Genomic DNA, 20,123 nt, shown 5'->3' with positions numbered 1-20,123 from the left:
ACACTACTGGGCCACCGTAGCCTTGGCTCAATTTGAACTGTTGCAATGAAAGTCAATGGGATTTTTATGGTTTTTAATATTAATTTTTAAGAAAACTGAAAGTCAAATCAGTCTGAAAAGATATAGCAACTCGAGTCAGAACAGTCTGAAGGTCTGACCCGAGTTTGGAGTTTGTAGAGTTAAAACTCTAGGAGGAGTTAGAGTCAGAACATTTTGGTTAGAAAAAGAAGAAGAAGAAGAAGAAGAAGAAGAAGAAGAAGAAGAAGAAGAAGAAGAAGAAGAAGAAGAAGAAGAAGAAGAAGAAGAAGAAGAAGAAGTTTAAATAGGATTTCAGTAAGTTGGCTTTCACAAGCCAGCTAAATAATGTGTTGTTAATGTTACACAAACCATGTTCCCGTTTGTCATCTCAGAGTCAGACTGCTGCTTTCTAATAATCAGCATCATTAGAAACGCTTTGAACATTATAGAAAGTCGGTGGAGAAAAGCTTGGCCACACGTGACAGGATTGGTTACATGTTTGCGACGGTTGAAAACAACGGTGGTTTTAAACTGCATTTTTAAGACTGTCTTTCTTTGGTACACTGCAGGTTTAAAGATAAAATACTCACAATGTGGAATTTGCACATGATTTGAGTTTCAATCACATTTCAGTCCTTCCATCTTCAAGATGAAGCTTCCTCAGGGGAATTAGCAATGGTCACCAAGTGGACTGACTGTATTTAAAAGGACTCAAATTCACCTCGCTAACAAAAATATGTTCTAAGAATGTTTAGCTAATGTTCTCGTTAAGTTATGAAAACGTTATTTCTGAATGTTCTCAAAACGTCCATGTTTTAAAAACATTTTTTTCTTGGCTATGTAAATGTTAGAGAATGTTTTCTCTAATTTGTCCTTTTGCAAATATTATGGGAACGTTACTTAGATAGATAGATAGATAGATAGATAGATAGATAGATAGATAGATAGATAGATAGATAGATAGATAGATAGATAGATAGATAGATAGATAGATTATCTATAATTAAAATGCTACATTTTGTATTTTGTATAAATGAATAGGCTTGGACTCTGTGCTGAATCCCAAAGCACAGGACAATAGAGACACCAGAATAACAATATTCATGATTCTGAAGCTGAAAATACACAATTATTTTAGATGAATATGATTGCACTCTTTCACTGACTATATATTTAAAATAATGTTGCCACTTTTTACTGGTAACAAGAAATTTGGCATTATCAGGACCCACAACTATTCCCTCATTGCATTATTATGTATTATATTCATTAGTTTATTGTAGTAGCCCACTGACACTAAAACTCTGAAAACTAGATTTTTTTCACACAGTAATTTGTATTTTGAGTGAACTATCCACACAACTTATACAGATACTTACACAATACTTTTATCCACGATAGGCTACATATTGTTGAATTTTTGCGATATAGGCTATTGTGAAATGATATTGATACACACCATTAATAGATAGATATACCTATATAATAGATAGAGATATAGGATCTACACACATGTAACGCTAATATATGTAGGCTACAAGTACAACTGGAGGCGAACAAAAAATATTGACAAAATTTCAGAATATACAATATTGCACATGCTATTTAACGTTACTCTAAACCAGTCCATAATACCTGCACGTTGCAACGCATTGTAAGGAGACACACTTACTTCATGATTATTTTGTTATTTTAACATTATAAGGCTACTTTACAAGGTCAGACAGAACAGTTTCGCTGGTATAAAATCAGTGATTTTCCATCGCGTTGATTCCGCCCATCTCTTCGTCGAGGGGCTGGTCGTAGAGGTCCGATGCGTCACGTTTATTTGGGCCTTCTGTGTGATCCCATGGGCAGGGGAGCGCCCGAATTTTTTCTCCCTGCTTTAAAACGTCCTGCATATATTTATTACAAGTGTGGATCTTCGGGATAACAAGGTATCGAAGGGGAAAACGCGACGCAAAGTAGGTTAAAGCCCGCGAGGTGCGGCTGAGCCTCTTTTAACGCAATAGCTACAGTTTAGCGTGCTGGTAAACACACACTTGCATGGGGCTTTGCGTATCATTTGCATGCATATCTGCAGACGCGTTATGAATTGTTGCAGATTACGTCTTTATTGCATGTGTTGTTTGTGATTCTCAGTAAATGTGTCGATTGCAGAAGGTCAGATTGATAGAGGAGAGCATTAGCATCGCTGGCTAGCTCTGGCTGCATCGAGCAAAAGCTAGCTGAAGTTTTCTTTAACACAAACTGCGAATATAAAGCGAGGTGTTATAACGACATTTCTTACGATATGCCTTTGCATATGGATCTCTGATATCCAATGCATGGCTTGTATTCTGCACTGGCCAAAGAATTAAAACGATCAAAGGGAATTCCGGATTTCTCCGATTTTTTTTTTCAGGCCAGCAGGCAGTCGGGCTCTACAATTCGTGTATTTTAACTTCAGATTTACATTGTGTGTATTTCATGGCATGATTATTTGGGTTGTATTAATAATGCATTTAAAGCAATATATTGATTTATGTTGTTAAGAGTGTGTGAGCATGTTGTAATGGGAATCATGGTTTTCTATTTTAAGTCAATTACAGATAGGATCACATCAGTGGTATTCGTGTGATATAGGCTATATATATATTATACTGTGTATGCATATGATTGGTGTTGTAAAAACTAGTAAGGGCGCCTACTAAAGTCTTTTTCAGAATCATTATTAACAGTATTAAGGGTCTCTGTATTTAGAGTCATGGAAAACCTGGAAAGATCAGAGAAATTTATCCAAATGTAAAAAGTAATGGAAAGTGTATAAGGAATTTAACTGTGTTTATGGATTTTAAACGCGTTATGTTTTTCATCCATGCAATAAATGAATGTCCCTGATTGAGCGCGGTTTTAGACAATTTAAATGGATAGTTCTCCCAAAAATTATAATTTAGTCAATTACTTGCCCTCATGTTGTTCCAAACCTGTATGAATTTCTTTCTTCTGTTGAACACAAAAGAAGATATTTTGAAGAATGTCAGAAACCAAAATGTTTATGGCCTCATTGACTCCTATGGTATTTTTTTTGTGAAAAATACTATGCAAGTCAACAACTGTCTGGTTACCAACATTCTTTAATATATCATCTTTTGTGTTCAACAGAAGAAAGAAACTCATACAGGTTGGGAACAATTTAATTTAATCATTATTTTGTAAGATTTTATTTCAAATTCACCTTGTGGGCCCCTTTGTATGTTTGCCGAGGCCCCCTGGTTGATAACCACTGATGCAATTTGATCGTACCCATGTTAGGAGTTATAAAATTCTTTATCCAGTAATTGGATAATGCATGGAAATTATTTTTTCCCAAAAATGCGGGAGTCTTGAGTAATTCTTGCATGAATGAGCTGCTTTATGTAATGACACACTGTTTTTTTCTCTCGTTACAGGTATGCAATTGGAGACAATTCTGTATAGTTTGCAGGAAAAAAATTTCAGACGTTTCCCTCAGATTGGTATTTAACATTAAAAAAATTCACCTTATCGATCCGTCACACAATGATGAACAAGTTCACCCAAAACTCCTCTACAAGCCCATTTTAGCATCATACATGACTTTTCCAATTAACTGACCATCACCTGTTGGAACGTTTTTGGTGCATTTTGGTGCAAGTGCTGATTCCTGAAAGCAGAATTCATACATGTACAGTGGAAGAATGACCGAAGCATGGCAACAGCAACATGCAGTGGCCGCTCCCCCCGTCGGGCATCCTCTTTTACAGGGGGCTGAGAATGCATTGGGCACGGGCGCTTATGGGATAGTCCTACAAGCGGATCCTGCGTTACAACAGTCTCAACACGGCCAACATGCACAACAGCATCCTCCACCTCAACTACAGGTGGGCAGTGAAGGTGGCCACAAATGTGGAGCATGTGGCCATGATATTTCTCACTTGGCCAATCCTCACGAGCACCAATGCATGGTTAACCAGGACCGTTCTTTCCAATGCACACAGTGCATGAAGATATTCAATCAAGCCACGGATCTCCTAGAGCATCAGTGTGTCCAGGTCGAGCAGAAGCCGTTTGTGTGCGGCGTATGCAAAATGGGATTCTCGCTTCTCACTTCCCTGGCGCAACATCATAACGAACACAGCACTGGAAACAATCCAATGAAGTGCTCGATATGTGAAAAAACATACCGGCCAGATTCCTCGTCTTCTAACCCTCAGCAACCTTCAACTGCGGAGACATCCAGTGACGGAGCAGCCATGGGTTCCTCGTCAACGACCGCTTTTCAAGACTCGGATCGTCCTTATAAATGCTCCGTGTGCAATAAGGCGTTTCGTCACCTTTCCGAACTCTCGCGTCACGAAAGAGTGCACACGGGGGAGAAACCCTACAAGTGTGATACCTGCGATAAGACGTTCAGTCAGGCTTCTCATCTGGCACATCACCAGCGCACTCACAGCGCCGATCGCCCTTATAAATGCGCTGTTTGCGAGAAGACCTTCAAGCACAGGCAGCATCTCGTACGCCACATGTACGCTCACTCCGGCGAGCATCTCTTCAAGTGTAATCTATGCGAGCTTCATTTCAAGGAGTCTTCCGAGCTGTTGCACCATCAGTGCCAGCCGGTCGGAGAACGACCGTTTCGATGCACCGCATGCGGGAAAAGCTTCAAACGCCCGTCAGATCTTCGGCAACACGAGCGCACACACTCAGAAGAGCGACCTTTCCAGTGTGAAGAGTGTCAGATGAGCTTTAAACAACAGTATGCGCTTGTGCGCCACCGTCGTACGCATAAAAACCCCGCCGATCGGCCTTTCAAGTGCAACCAATGCGACAAGGGTTTCCTTCAGCCTTCCCATTTGCTGTATCACCAGCATGTCCATGGGATCGAGAGTCTATTTAAATGCGCAGCTTGCCAAAAGGGCTTCAGACAATCTGGAGAGCTTCTGAGGCACAAGTGCACGGAGTCGAACTCCGGATCCAACGCCGTGGAGAAGCCCTACAAGTGCGACGTGTGCGGGAAGGGCTATAAAAAGTCCTCGACGTTACAACGTCACCAGAACTCGCACTGCACCGAAAAGCCGCTCAAGTGTTCGCTTTGCGGCAGACGCTTCCAGTCCTCGTCTGATTTCGTGCAGCACCGTTGCGACCCGGCTCGCGAGAAACCCATGAAGTGCGCCGACTGCGAGAGGCGCTTTAAATACTCGTCCGAGTTGCAGAGACATCGGAGAGTCCATACCGGAGAGAAACCCTTCAAGTGTCCCACATGCGACAAGGGGTTTAAACAGCGCGAACACTTGGCGAAGCATGGCATCGTTCACTCGCGTGAAGCCCAGTTCAAGTGTGTTTGGTGCGGAGAGTGTTTCGGAGAGCTTGGTGCCCTTCAGGAACACACAGTTCAACACACTGCAGAAGGAGGAGGTTATCCAGCGTCATCATGCATAGAGTAGTGACCGGCTGCTGTGAGCGAAAATACACGCAATAGCGATATTTCTTACATGTACATTGTATGTTTTACGTATCCAATTGCAGTACTTGTTGGACTGGTACATGGTGTTAGCTTTTTAAAGGGATAGTTCACCCAAAAATGAAAATTAGCCCATGATTTACTCACCTTCAAGCCGTCCTAGGTGTATATGACTTCCTTTTTTCAGACGAATACAGAGTTATATTAAAAAATGTCCTGGCTCTTCCAAGCTTTATAACGGCAGTGAATGGCGTTTCTGTTTTGAAGTCCATAAAAGTGTATCTATCCATCATAAAAGTGCATCTATCCATCATAAAAGTGCATCTGTCCATCATAAAAGTGCATCTATCCATCATAAAAAAGCATCTATCCATCATAAAAGTGCATCTATCCATCATAAAAGTGCATCTATCCATCATAAAAGTGCATCTATCCATCATAAAAGTACTCCACATGGCTCGGGGGGTTAATAAAGGCCTTCTAAAGCGAAGTGATGCATTTGTGTAAGAAAAATATTCATATTTAAAACTTTATAAGCAAAATAACTAGCTTCTGGCCAAACAAACATACGCAGTCTCTACTTACACCTAAAGCACAACTTGTGACGTCAGAAGAAGCGTAGTGCGTGATGGGATACTGTAAATATCAGCAGTGCGTCGCATTACTCGCATAAGTTGCGCTTTACACTTAAGTGGAATCGGTAATATTTTGCTTTACAAAGTTTTAAATATGGATATTTTTCTTACATAAACGCATCACTTTGCTTCAGAAAGTATTTATTAACCTGGAGCCGTGCGGAGTTCGTTTATGATGGATAGATGCACTTTTATGGACTTCAAAACTGAAACATTATTCACTGCCATTATAAAGCTTGGAAGAGCCAGGACATTTTTGAATATATCTCTGATTGTATTCGTCTGAAAGAAGAAAGTGATAAACACCTAGGATGGCTTGAGGGTGAGTAAATCATGGGCTATTTTTAATTTTTAGGTGAACTATCCCATTAAAGTCTTGATGTACTTCTGTGTAGAGATTGGCAACATCGCATCTACTCTATAAGACTTTGCCTCATTTACGCTCTGACGAACAGAAACAAACACGTAAATGGGCGCAACTCATAAATAAGCTTGTAAAAAAAGAACAATTTTGTCTCATGTGCAACTCATACTAAAGACTGGTGTTTCCAACAAAGAAAATATGTGGTTTGAGTTCTGCTTTGTGTCTAAAATCCAGTATATCTAGTAATATAAGAGGAGAATGTCAGTGACCTGCTTTTCCAAAACGACTTCAATTGGTACGCCATGTGATTGACCGCAACTAGATGTTTCATTGTTTCTTCCTAATTTTTTGGCCTTGTAACTTTCAAAATTAACTGCCTTTCTTCCAGTGCTCTCCATATCATGTTTCCATGAACTTGAACACTGTGTGGTCATCTGGACAATATACAGTAGTGATTGTATGTATTCGTAATGTATAACTCCCATCACCTAACCCATGATGTAACAGGGTATATGTATGCATGATTAGCCTAAACAATTTATACAGTTTGTTGTAATCTGTCATGCTAACTTGTAGGCAAATGACTAAACACACACACACACACACACACACACACACACACACACACAAAAAAAAAATATTAGCCATTCTTTTTCTCTTGTGCATTTCAAATCATATCTAATGAGTTTGCAAGCAATTATATTTACAGTAGGACAAAGCTTTACAGTTACTTATTAACTGCCAGGCAACTGAGAAAAACAATGAAGTATTTTTGTTTGCAGATTGCAAACAGATGGTGTTGCGTTAGCTAAACAATGCTGTAGAATTTGTAAAGTTATATATATATACATATACATGGATGTTTTGTATCGCTTCGACACGAGTACAGTGCTAGGATTTAGTATCTGTTTGTGTTTCTTCATACTGTAGACTGTGCGTATGTGATTGTTTCCTCTTTTGAGGATACGTTGTTGTTTTTGTTTTAGTGGATTATTCTTTTGCCACATACAACTTGTACAGTTTCTCTGCCACAGATTCTTTGTTTGATTTCTGCTTTAGAAACAATATGCCATAAATCAGTTAGCATTTTATTTTGTGCTTGCCTTATTGGATCAGTTGACAATATAACCTTTTTTTTTTTTTTTTTTATTAAACTGCAAAGAAAATGCAGATTTGGACGCAAAATTACACTGCAGGCAATCAGCAGCTTTTGTAATTAATCATTTGAGACAAATTCAAGTGTACACATACAGGTAATATCTTTAAAAGTATCCAACACAGTATTAAGTAGTAGTCAAGTAGTAAAAACCTCCTACGATGCAGTGTCTAAATAATAATTAAATCCATATTGATAATGATACATTGTATGATCCTAACAGCTTGAATGTAACATTGCAAACATTTATTTTTCCCTTTCGATGCCTCTGAAAGCCTTATTAACGTTAATGGCTTATGTGTCAGTATTGTTTGTTCTGTTACAGATTTGTGTACTCTTATTTTCATGTGCATTAAATGCAGAGACTGAATGTTGTTGTTGCTTGTGAAGCAATATTCTTGATGTTGAATTGAATAATTTATTTTTTTGTATTTGAGCAAAAACAGGTTTTTCCACCATCTAGCACCTCCTGTATGTCCCTTTAAACGTCTGTGTTTCTAGATAAGGTAGTGAAGAGACTCGAGTTGTAAATATGCCATAATGTGTTGTTTCCCCCCATTATCACAAAGCATGTCATAACTACAAGGCATTTACAAATTAAATGTTTGTAAACATAGATAACCCGTTGTAATTATTTGTGAACCAAATGGTCAAAATGACTGCAGGCCATGTAACGTTGATTTAAAAGTGAGCAATATAGTGGGAATAATAATTCAGCTTCATTTTTAATATACTCATGTTTTTTTGTTGTTGTTTTTTTACTGAAACAATTACATGGTACATTAACATTTGTTATTGTTAGACCAATATGATGTACACGTTTTGTAACAGGTTTTTTCCTCCCAGAATATAATTGAAATGTTCTAGTAATATGTAAAAAGTATCCAACTCTGTATACGACATGCATTACAGGTAAATAGTATAACTGGTGTAATGTGGCATTTGGTGTGTTAGTGCATTTTAGTGCTGTCAAATTGATTAATCGTTATTAATTGCGTCTAACATAAAAGTTTGCTTACATATAAGTGTGTGTATGTATAATATGTATGTATATGTCTATTTATGTGTGTGTGTGTATATATACAGTGTATATATGTGTGTAGCCTACATATATGTATGTATATTATATATACTTTTATGTTAGATGTGATTAATTGCGATTAATTATTTTGACAGCACTACTTACAATCAATACAAACAAATTATTGGATTAAAATATAAGTAGTATTGCAAATTTTAGAATTCCACATTTTAAACATTCAGTTGGTGTTCTTTAAAGTCCCTGTAAAGGCAATTTAAAAAGTATGTAAAGGCGACACAGCTACAATTCGGGGGCTTTTATTTTGAAAAAGGCAGCGGAAGTCCACACTGTATTTCCGGTGACTCCATCTAAGAAGCGATAGCAAAATTCGCCAGGAGTGTTGCTATCCTAGGGCTGATATCCGCCTACCTGTCAGCGGATCCCTCGATCACTTACTGGGTGTAATTGCTGGATCACTGGGATGAATTAAAACTCTCAATTTGAAGATTAATCGAAAATCTGGAGACGCGCGTGTCGAAGTGGTAGTGGCCAATTAAAGCCATCCATCGATATCGCTAGCTTAGCGCCGTTATACAGAGGGAACGGTTTTAAAGTGAGGCTGCTGAACCGCTGTAATGCATATTATAATAAACAGTGATGATCAAACTTTATTCACACTCCGAGATAATCGATCAATTTGGCTGCTTCACGTTGTTTATGTTCCGTTTAACCGCATAGCTACATTCGGTGGGCTCGACAGGTATTGTTTTTAATTTTATTTAACGTTACAAACGGACACATCTGATTAGGCTGGTCATGAAATCCTTACTTTAGTTTTTTTTATATAAACTGGCGGTCCGTCAGAAAACAAACTGGTTTCTGCACCGTTTCGGACGCTCTCTGCTTTTTGCTTTGGCTTTTAGTGGCGCGGGCGTCAGAGCGAGGTCATGCGCGCCGCCGCTGAGCAGCTGTCAATCACAATTGCTCGCGAGAGATCGCATTGAAGCGGCTTGCTGTAGTGTTTTAGGGTACCACAATACTTTTTGCAGTGTTTCACGACTGAGACGGTCGACTTGCGGTCGTTTGGAGAGTCTCGTAGTTTTAGGTGGAGGGAAGAAGGCGTATCGACTGGCCAAGCCCGCCATGCCCGGTCCGGTGAGCAGTAAAGCACGGGTGTATGCTGATGCCAACACTGTGAAGAGCAAGGAGTACTGGGACTATGAAGCACATGTGCCTAGCTGGAGGTAACTTACAGAGATAATAGTGTGAATGCAATTTTGGAAAAAGTTAGGGATGCGCGATATATTGGTATCAGCCGATATACGTTCATCGTTATCGGCCCGATAAAATTTGGCCGATATTTTAAGACCGATGAATAATTAAGCTAAAAGGCTTCAGATGCCACAATGCTGGTTTTGAATTGCCTTAAATATGATTGGAATCACCTCAAAAAAGGAAAGTGCAACATGTGCAGCACAGGTCTGTCTTAAAGGTTCTAGTAAAAACTAATTCTTGATATCTGTAATTGTATTTTCACTAGTTTAATGCCACCACAGGCTGCCATTCAAATTCAATTGTTGATATCATGTTTTGATTTCTTACTAGCTGATATTCTGATTTCATATTTCAGAAATATAATTCCTACTAGTAAAAATCTTTAAATATCAATAATTACGTGGTTACTAGTGAAAATGTCTGTTTTCTTTATATCAACGATTGAATTGCTACTAGGAAAAAGTTTCACTTTTTAAATCAATAATTTCATTTGTCACTAGTCAAATTACCCTCCTAATTATTGATATCAGAAATAACAATTGTAACATGTTGAAATACATTTACAGATATCAAAAGAATTAAAATTTCAACTGAAAATTGAGTTCTTGATATCAGGAATTTATATTTTTACTATTAACAGGGAATTATTTATATCTAAAATGATTTTTACCTGTAAGAATTGTATTTCTGATATGTGAAACTGAAATTTGAACTAGTAAGAATGAAATCAAATCTTGATATCAACAATTGAATTTGAATGGCAGCCAATGGTGAGATTTAACTAGTGAAAATACAATTGCAGATATCAAGAAATATCGTTTTTACTAGTTGAAATTTAATTCTTGATATCAAAATTGCTATTGTTACTAGTAAGAATCCCATTCCTGATATCAAGAATTAACATTTTAGCGAGTGAAAATTGAATTGTTGATATTAATCCTGGGAATGATTAAAAGTAAAATTGCTTGCCATACCCTCCCTATGATAATATGCCTGAAACACCCTGGTACTATGGCAATAAAAACATAAATGTGGTACATCATATGTCAAAAAGTCATGGTGTTACCACAGTACTTGTTGAAAATGTTTTCATGTTTGGGTAATTCTGCACAATTTTATGTATAACTTGCTTACTCTGATTCAGCAATCAGGATGACTACCAGCTTGTGCGGAAGCTCGGAAGAGGCAAATACAGTGAAGTGTTTGAGGCCATCAACATCAACAGCAATGACAGAGTAGTTGTTAAAATACTGAAGGTAAGAACGCCTGCTCTCTCATCATGTGAATGTCTGAACATCAGGAAGAAGCAAAGGGATAAGTTCACCCAAAAATAAACATTTTGTAATCATATACTCACCCTCATGTTGTTCCATCTATTGAAATTGTGTAATTAACACGCATGCATAAAAGCACATTAAATATGGTAAACAGAAACCAATGGCGTTTGTTTTTGTGGGGCAAACATACATAGCTGAGTTTAGCCTATTTAATGTGCTTGATGTATGTCTATATGTGAATAAAATACTATATTAACTCTATTCATATAAAGCGATCAGCCCCACAGTGGGAAATGAAACCATATCCGTACCGGCTGGGCCCGATCATCACGGAATAGAACGGTTAAGAAATGGATTGACTTTTGATTAGATTAAAAATGTTGAATACATAGAATGTCAGTGGATGGACAAAAATGATTGGAGAATTATTAAAAATCTGTTCTTTGTTTCATAGATGAGGGAAATTAATTTTTTGGAATTTTAATTTTTGTGTGTGCTAACCCTTAAATTTGTTAATATTTACCCTTAAAAGCCTGTTAAGAAGAAGAAGATTAAGCGTGAGATCAAAATTCTGGAGAACTTACGAGGAGGAACCAACATCATTCGTCTTGTAGACACAGTGAAGGACCCTGTGGTAAATGTTGCTCTTTCAGTATGTTTTTGCTAAATTAGTCTCAAATGTATACTGTTTTTGTATAATTTTAATGGATATAAAGCACAGAAACGGTGTCTAGAAATGATGATGCAATCAAATTTTGTGACACGATTCTCAAAGCGTTTTATTAACCCTCTGTTGTTGCTCGTGTCAAAAATGACAATTTCAATTAAATGAATGTACTATATTTTAGTGCGATAATGTTTTTCGTTTAACATTTTGTATCTTTAGTGGATTTTATGGTACTAAATTATTTCTACGGAAAATCTATGATCCATTTATGACCTGTTAGCCACTTTTAGAGCAACTTGAACTGTCATAAATCTTGAATGCTTTGGAGCACAGACTGAAGTTTGGTCTCTTTTTTAAAGATTACACTTGGGCAGAATTTTTTTTTTTTTTAATTAAAGTGAAACTAAACAAAAGTAGATAGAACTTTAAGGTTATAATTTTGAAAAATGCACTAAATGAAATCACATTAAATCAAACTAATAATTTCCAAAACATGTTTTACTCTAAAACTGTGAGAAAATCCAAATTTGAGGATATCTAAAACAAAAAAATTTGCTTTCAGTAAGATAGGGGTGGTAACACCAGAGGGTTAAATATTTTGCCAAATTTTATAAGGCTTTTATCTACCAGTAAGAGTTTAGTTTTCTCAGGTCTATTTAACACATTAGGTGGGTTATTTTTACTTTATACTATGTAATTTTATAGTATAAAGTGTGAATCTTGTGTTAATGTCGAAAAATCCAAAAAGAAAACGTAGATGATGCACTTGTTTAACTGAGAAAAACAAAGTGTGTAATGTTGAACACTTGTGTACCAGAATCTAGTGTTGAATGACAAAATAAACTCATACTAGACGACAAAGGTACATAGTGCATAATGTGTAATGTGTCCTTTGGGACACAACTGTTGTATGATATTAATCAACAGTCCAATTATAATATTAGGGTTGATTCAGGTCAAAATGCTTAAAGGGTCACTCCACCTCTGGAAAGATGAATGTGTATTTAAAATGGGTAATATATGTAGAAGAAATGTGAAATTATTTTTGAATTTGGAGCTTTCTAGACTGAGAAAAGACAGAAAATGTATTTTTAGCTTATGTGGATGAAAGACAACAACTCCCAGAATGCACTTGCTTCGCTGCCCTAGGAGGCCACGCCTACCGGTAACAGAGCGCAGTAGTTAAACAACAAGTCTAGGCTACTAGTGAGTCTCCGTGAGTCTGCCCGAAAATGTGTTTCGAGATCGCCCAACATGTCCGGGATTCGGCTTTTGCGTTCTACAGTCGCCATTCATCATGTTCAATTGTGGCGAGCAGGACGGGTGAAGGCCGTGTGGAGTACGACGCGAGGCCGGTGGCGTGATTACTGATGAGCGACACCTGTGAGACGCACCGGTCTCGTATCTCTCACGGAGGAGCGGGAATTTTCTTAGCAATGTTAAAACGCACATCAACCGATCGCTTGTTTAGCGTTCATGTAAACACTACATTCAGATTCACCAATCAGAATGAATTCAGTTAGATTGAAACAAAATCTGTCCATGTAAACAATGAATGGCGACCGCAGAAAGCAAAAGCTGAATCCCGGACATTGACGGCCAGACATATCTGGGAAAAAAGAGGACGGTAACCCCTAAAGTTACTACTCAGCTTTCTCCACAGAACAAGAGCCTGCTAGCTTACCTTCCAAAAAAGATGGCTGACACTATGTGTAATCCCAATCCTCCATAATGCATCCGTCTGCGTATTCAGTACCTTCGTCCATATTTTCAAAAAGTTTCTGCCAGTGAAATCAAACGCACCGGCACAGATCTTTGATTGGTCTGTTAGCGCATTAGGTCCAGCCCCCTATGGGCGGGTTTGAAAGGGTGAGATCTAGTGCTTGTAGTCTTTACAGCAATCCCCCTGTCTTACACTTCCTCCTACAATGACGTAAAATGACGATTTTTGCGTCATTGTAGGAGGAAGTGAAAAAGGTAAATAGAGGATTTCTCTCGTCTCAGGGGAAAATGAGAGAGTGTTGCACGACCATTCAATAGTATAACTGTGTTTCTAACAATGGAAAGCTTAATGCAAATGGGTGGAGTGACCCTTTAATCAAGGAAACCAAAAGGCGGTGTCTATTTTTGAGTTTATGCATTCCAGCTTAAATTTGCATTGGTTATCATTTTTCTTATCCTGTTTAAGTGTTTTTTCCCCCCTTTCTTATTTTTCTTTATGTTTTGGTATTCCACAGTCTAGAACGCCAGCCCTTGTGTTTGAGTTCATCAATAACACGGATTTCAAGGTACCACTTTTAATTACTAAAACTATCAAACTTGTTAAACTGAGGATTTTCAAAAATAAAAATTGGTCAGATGAGCCACTTTGACCTAAAATAGTTGCTTGATGTTCTCCATGAGACTTTTAAGTTAATATTGCAAGAATTTAACAACACATTCACTGTTCTCTGATGTCAGTTAAAGGTCACATGACATGCGGGTAAACAAATAAAAGTAAGTTTGATTAGTTATTATTTATTTAAAAAATACTATATAGTAATTTACATTTTTTATAGTTCAATAACCGTATTTTCTCGAAAATAAGTAGCACCGGGACAAAATTGAAGTGTAGAAGAAAAATATATAAACAATATTTATTATAAATGCTAAGCCTAAACGCATTTATGAAACAAAAGTTCTGGCCAACAGACTTTGTGTGCCTGATTAGCTTTAGTCTTCTTCATTTCATTAAATATACAATAATTGAATTAATTATTCATTAATTATTCAATATTTGAGGATTTAAAACTGTGGGAAAACGCAGCGCTGTTTTACTTGGTCAAAACAATCATGCTTAAAATACTTTTGAGTGTGTTGAAAGTTGTTAATGTTACACTGCTTTCGTTCAGTGGCTGCTATGAGGCACTTGTTAAACATTGCAGTAAGCTAGATTGATATCAGAATATCATATTAATAAAAGCTGGATGACTTGTGTTGCTCAATGGCATGCAACTAATTTAAAAACATTGTATGGTGATGAAAATGCTACATTACTGTTTCTACAAATAAAGCTCTTTCTGATTATCCTGTTAGTGACAAAAATGTGTTTTTGGATACAGGCATGTTACTAGTGGTAAAACCAATAAAACAAGAAGATTCCAATAATAAGACTAACTGTGTTGAGCTATCTAACAATGATTAGTTTTCTGTCGATAAATTTATCCAAACAGTTGCTCATGAGCCATTTAATGTCTCACTTGATGTTGTTCTGATTTTTTTTAGGATCTCTATCAGAGACTAACAGACTTTGATATCCGGTTTTACTTGTATGAACTTCTCAAGGTGAGCATGCTGAAGTAAGATTACTCTTTCATGTGTTTTCAACAGGAGAGTGTGTTAAGCGTGTGCTTTGTCTCTTTGCAGGCACTGGACTACTCTCACAGCATGGGCATCATGCATCGGGATGTCAAACCTCACAATGTCATGATAGACCACCAAATGAGAAAGGTGAAGTCAGATACCAGCATTGTGGATTTGCTTTTGAATGTGTTGATCAGTGTTGGTGACCTGATGTAAGTTTGTTTGTGTCTTTTTATTTGTACGTGGTGTAGTTGCGGCTTATAGATTGGGGTCTTGCTGAGTTCTACCACCCTGCACAGGATTACAACGTTAGGGTCGCCTCGAGATCATATAAGGGACCAGAGCTGCTTGTTGACTATCAGGTATGTTGTGTGTTTCGCGATGTAATATCAAAGACTTAAAGCCCCCCTGTAGTCAATAATTATATCCTTTAAAACTCATCTTTAATCACCAAAATTACATATTTAAAAATTTTTTCCTTGAAAAAAATCGTCATGCCTTAAAATAGCTTGAATGTAACTCGACACCCTTGCCTCATTTAGTATTGTGATTCTATAAATATGCAAATGAGCCCCGCCTCCACTCACTCACTCAGCTCAGAGATCCACTCGTTGACGATCACATGTTGATCTGATTGGTTACAAGGTAGTTTGTGACATCAGAAACACCAGTGATTTCAAACCGTGTTTTTGAGACTGTCTTTGTTTCACTGCAGTTTTAAGCAGAAAATACTCAGCAATGGCGTTTACTTATGAATTTACACATGATTTGTCTCAAAGCATATAAAAAAAAAAAACATATAGACATATAAACACCATTTAAAAACCTGATTTTCACTACAGGGGGACTTTAAGAATTACAAAGATTGTGCACTCATATTATACTGACTCATACTATGAATGGGAGAAAGTGCAACATGCAATATATTCCCACATTACCATCAGACATTGCAGTTAAATCTCCTAAATGATTTGCAGATGTATGACTACAGTCTGGACATGTGGAGCTTGGGCTGTATGTTAGCCAGTATGATCTTCCAGAAAGAGCCATTTTTCCATGGTCAAGACAACTATGACCAGGTATAACTTGTCATTCTTCTATGAAAACTGTTCCAGTATGTAGTCTTAAAATATACAATATGCTAACAGAAGAATCTTTGCTGCAGTTGGTCAGAATTGCCAAGGTTCTCGGGACAGAAGAGCTATTCAGCTACCTGAACAAGTATCGCATCGAGCTGGACACGCGCTTCAAAGATCTGCTTGGCCAGTAAGTCTGTTGGTTATCTAGATTGGCCACATTTTGAGGAGTTGGTGATGCACATGTAGAAATTTAGATTTCTGTGATAAACACTAATTTAGCTGTTATGATCAGTAATCAGTCTGGTGGCTGATATTATAAACAATCTTCTTTTGCTTGCAAAATCCACTCTAGATTTTGATTAAGTGAGCTACAAATAATGTTTATGAACTTTTGTTCACTCATTAGCTGAAAACTATGGAAGCTCTTTTCTGCTACAAAAAAGGTAATTGTGACTCTTTATCTTGCAATTCTGAATTTTTATCTCAGAATTGCGTGATATAAGGTCGCAATTGCATGTTATAAATAGGGTTGGGTATCGTTTGAATTTTAACGATTCTGATTCCTATTTCGATTCTGCTTATCAATTCCGGTACCCCTTTTTTCGATTCCAATAATACGAAAAAAAACTTTAGATATCATTCACATTTAGTCTTATTGCAAAACATTTAATTGTAGCTGAATATCATGAATTAAAATCAACAGGCTAAAGAACACTTACGCAAGAAACGTTTGCCTGTGGTTTAAAAAATACCATAGAAAAACAACCATCCTAACTAAATGTAAGGCATTAAAGACAATGAACACTGAGTAATTAAAAAAGAACATACAAAAAATTAGCAATCGCAACAAATAGATACAGCTGAACAAAGATATGATTGAGAGATTTTCAGGTATTCTGGTACAGAAACTGTAATCAAATGTAAAACAGCACTGCACTTTATAAATAATTTATACATTAGTTACAGAAATTATTCAGTCAAGAATGAGTGAATTTTCTCTTTGTCTTTTGTTGATTGATTAGTGTTGTTATAGAGACGGCAGCAGGAATATTAGGCTGCTGTCACTTTAAGAGCTGCACGGATCCAATATACTGTGCGTGGCTCTGAAAACAGCGCGAGAGTCAAATTACTTGGTCATATTGAAATGCTCACAAAGGAATCAATGAGAGGAATCTAAATTTTTATTTTATAAAAAGTATCCGATTCCTGACCTCAAGTATTCGATTCCAGAATTGGAATTGATTTTCGATTCCCAAGCCTAGTTATAAAGTCAGAAATGTGAGATATAAACTCTCAATTCTGAGGGAAAAAGTAGTCTCTTTTTTCCTTAGAATTGGACTTTATAACTCACAATTGAATTTATACCTCACAATTCTGAGCAAAGATGTCAACTCACAAGTATGTCTTTTTCTCGCAATTGTGAGTTTATATCTCGCAATTCTGAGTTTATATCTCACAATTCTGATAATTATCTTATCTAAAATGTTTTATTCTGTGGCGGAAACGAGCTTTATAGAAAACCGCATTGACTAAAAGATCTTGGTTCATTAAAATGAAGACTGATTATAAATGAGGAAACTGTGCCCTGGAGTCCACAAGAGCTGACATGGTTAAATGTTGTAGCTTATCCATGTTTTGACGTGTACACTGTCGAAGCATCACCGTTTTGGTCCGTGATTTTGCCCATCCATGCATTTATTCGGCTGAATATTTTCAGATGCCAACAACAATAGCAGATTAATATAGACATATACAGCTATATGTTTTCTATATTGACTTTTAATCGCTAGTCTTTTTTAATTTTGTAATCGCCTACATTTTCAGGCAGACACGCAAGCGCTGGGAGAACTTTGTTCAGCCAGAGAATCAGCACTTGGTGAGCCCGGAAGCTCTGGATTTGCTGGATAAACTCCTGCGTTACGATCATCAACAGAGACTGACTGCCCAAGAAGCCATGGAGCACCCCTACTTTTGTGAGCCAACTTTCTTTCTTTACTGTGATTTATTCATTTCTCAAGTTAATATATGTATATAGATATAGATGCATCTCTTAATGAAAATAAATGTTGTGATGTTATTTCCATCATGAGGTGCATCAATGTTTGTTCAAGATCTTATATTTCCAATGCACTCTGTAAAGTCTCCTCCAGAACATCCCAAAGACTTTCAATGAATTTAAGGAGCCGATTCATGTGTGAAAATGACTCTTCACGCTCCTCCCAACCATTCGTTCACAGTTTGAGCCTGATCAATCTGGACATTATCATCATGGAATATGGTCACGATGTTCTTCATACATTGTTGTTTAAGAAATTAAAAGCTACACACTCCATCAATTAGGGTTAGAAGAACTGATACAAACATATAGAAACATAATAATCACTGCAATAATGATCCATTTACAGACTAAAGAATGATCTAAATCCAAACAGCCACTTTTTTTTTTTTATAATATTTTTTCCTGCATTCATTAGTCATATTAATCATATTGAGAGCATTTTTTAACATGCCACCATCATATAAGGGTTGGACAATGAAAGTAAAACCACAATGATTTATTAGTATTTTGTAGGGCCTATTTTACAGCATCATTTCATTGTGGGACTGATAGATACAAGTCCTTCACTGTGGCCAGAGGGATTTTGAGCCGTTCTTCTTCCAGAACAGCAGCCAAGTCATTACGTAATGCTGATGGAGGAAAGTTTTCTGACTCGCTCCTCCAAAGTACCCCAAAGCGGCTCAGTAATATTCTGATCTGGTGACTGTGCAGGCCATGTGAACACTTTTTATGTTCATCAAACCATTCTGTCACAAGTCTTGCTGTGTATTGGTGCATTATCATGCTGATACACGACACTCCCTTCAGGGTACAATGTTTGGGTGCACATGGTTCTCCTGAATGGTTCAGTAATCCTTGTCATTGACACAACCAACAAGCAAAATAGGGAAGGCCATGATATTGCAACTAGGGTTGGGACAATACGTCGACGCAAAATATGCGCGCCGATTCGTCAGACCCAAAACAAAGATGGCGGCGCCGGATAGTAGTAGCAACACGAGTGGCTCCTCAGACTATCAGAAGTGCAAGGGGCACGCACTCGTTCCTCTAAAGTACACACACAACTCACATAAAAATGTGCGTCAGTATCGAGTTCTCTTTCGGGCTTGAACCAACAATAAAACACACAAATTATGCCAAACTGTCCGTTTTGTCCAATGTCCTCGTAAGAGCAGTCTTTTAACACATCTCCGGCAAACGGCTTCTTCGCGCAAAAAGAAAAAAATGTCACGAAGCGCAGTGAAATGCAGCGACCTATGTGGCGTTTCCTGATGGATCGAGGTTGTTCATTTTATACGTGCAATTTACATGAGCTCTAAGCGCGTTGGAGACTGCTGCAAGTATGCGCGTATAGCTATTAATGTCGTGGAAAATACACAGAGGACACTGACAACGCGCTGATAGACAGGACCAAGAAGGAACATTTAATTAAGTCTCAACTTTCAAATTTGGTCAGTCAAAGAAAATTAAACCATAAATAGGCCTACTATTTTGTGGTTCTTTTATGTGTCGTGACAGATTGCACTTTTTTTCAGTAAGCTAGGCCTATGTGTTTTCAAGGCTTCAAGATTTTATTGAATGCTACCTCTGAGTACGAATGCATTACTTTGCACTTGTATAGTCTTTTATTTTGGAATCGGACTGGAAAAATCAATCGTTAGATTAATCGATGCATGGAAAAAAATAATTGCTAGATTAATCGTTTAAAAAATAATCGTTTATCCCAGCCCTAATTGCAACCCAAAACTTTTATCCTCTTTTGAACTCTA

General features: G+C 37.4%; 2 protein-coding genes across 4 annotated transcripts in view; both read left to right on the top strand.

Moving 5' to 3' along the window:
• The first annotated feature begins 1,787 nt into the window (after positions 1-1,787).
• On the top strand, positions 1,788-8,008 carry znf319a (zinc finger protein 319a). Of its 2 annotated transcripts, none has more exons than XM_077201601.1 (2): positions 1,788-1,982; positions 3,450-8,008. In XM_077201601.1, exon 2 carries the CDS (start codon positions 3,702-3,704, stop codon positions 5,460-5,462), a length of 1,761 nt encoding a protein of 586 aa, XP_077057716.1. In that variant the 5' UTR covers positions 1,788-1,982; positions 3,450-3,701; the 3' UTR covers positions 5,463-8,008. The 2 variants fall into 2 exon arrangements, with proteins under 2 accessions (XP_077057716.1, XP_077057715.1); XM_077201600.1 differs by having other exon boundaries at positions 1,807-1,955.
• A 991-nt stretch (positions 8,009-8,999) lies between these two features.
• csnk2a2a (casein kinase 2, alpha prime polypeptide a) overlaps positions 9,000-20,123 on the top strand; it is a 27,129-nt gene continuing 16,005 nt past the window's right edge. Inside the window, exons 1-10 of one of the 2 annotated variants that reach the window (XM_077201597.1) lie at positions 9,000-9,899; positions 11,075-11,186; positions 11,740-11,841; positions 14,112-14,162; positions 15,139-15,198; positions 15,280-15,363; positions 15,468-15,578; positions 16,194-16,295; positions 16,382-16,482; positions 18,120-18,268. In XM_077201597.1, coding sequence (XP_077057712.1) covers positions 9,799-9,899; positions 11,075-11,186; positions 11,740-11,841; positions 14,112-14,162; positions 15,139-15,198; positions 15,280-15,363; positions 15,468-15,578; positions 16,194-16,295; positions 16,382-16,482; positions 18,120-18,268 — 973 coding nt within the window. In that variant the 5' untranslated portion in view covers positions 9,000-9,798. The remainder of the gene's footprint in view (positions 9,900-11,074; positions 11,187-11,739; positions 11,842-14,111; positions 14,163-15,138; positions 15,199-15,279; positions 15,364-15,467; positions 15,579-16,193; positions 16,296-16,381; positions 16,483-18,119; positions 18,269-20,123) is intronic. The other variant, XM_077201598.1, reaches the window with a different exon arrangement.

Source organism: Siphateles boraxobius, unplaced genomic scaffold (assembly GCF_051911475.1).
Source record: "Siphateles boraxobius isolate OS27281-9 unplaced genomic scaffold, OSU_SipBor_1 48, whole genome shotgun sequence".
Classification (NCBI taxonomy): domain Eukaryota; kingdom Metazoa; phylum Chordata; class Actinopteri; order Cypriniformes; family Leuciscidae; genus Siphateles; species Siphateles boraxobius.
This window is presented reverse-complemented; position numbering and strand designations above follow the sequence as displayed.

Bases quoted from the DNA above. Each gene is read 5' to 3' on its own strand.
- znf319a (XM_077201601.1), top strand. From the start codon at position 3,702: ATGTACAGTGGAAGAATGACCGAAGCATGGCAACAGCAACATGCAGTG.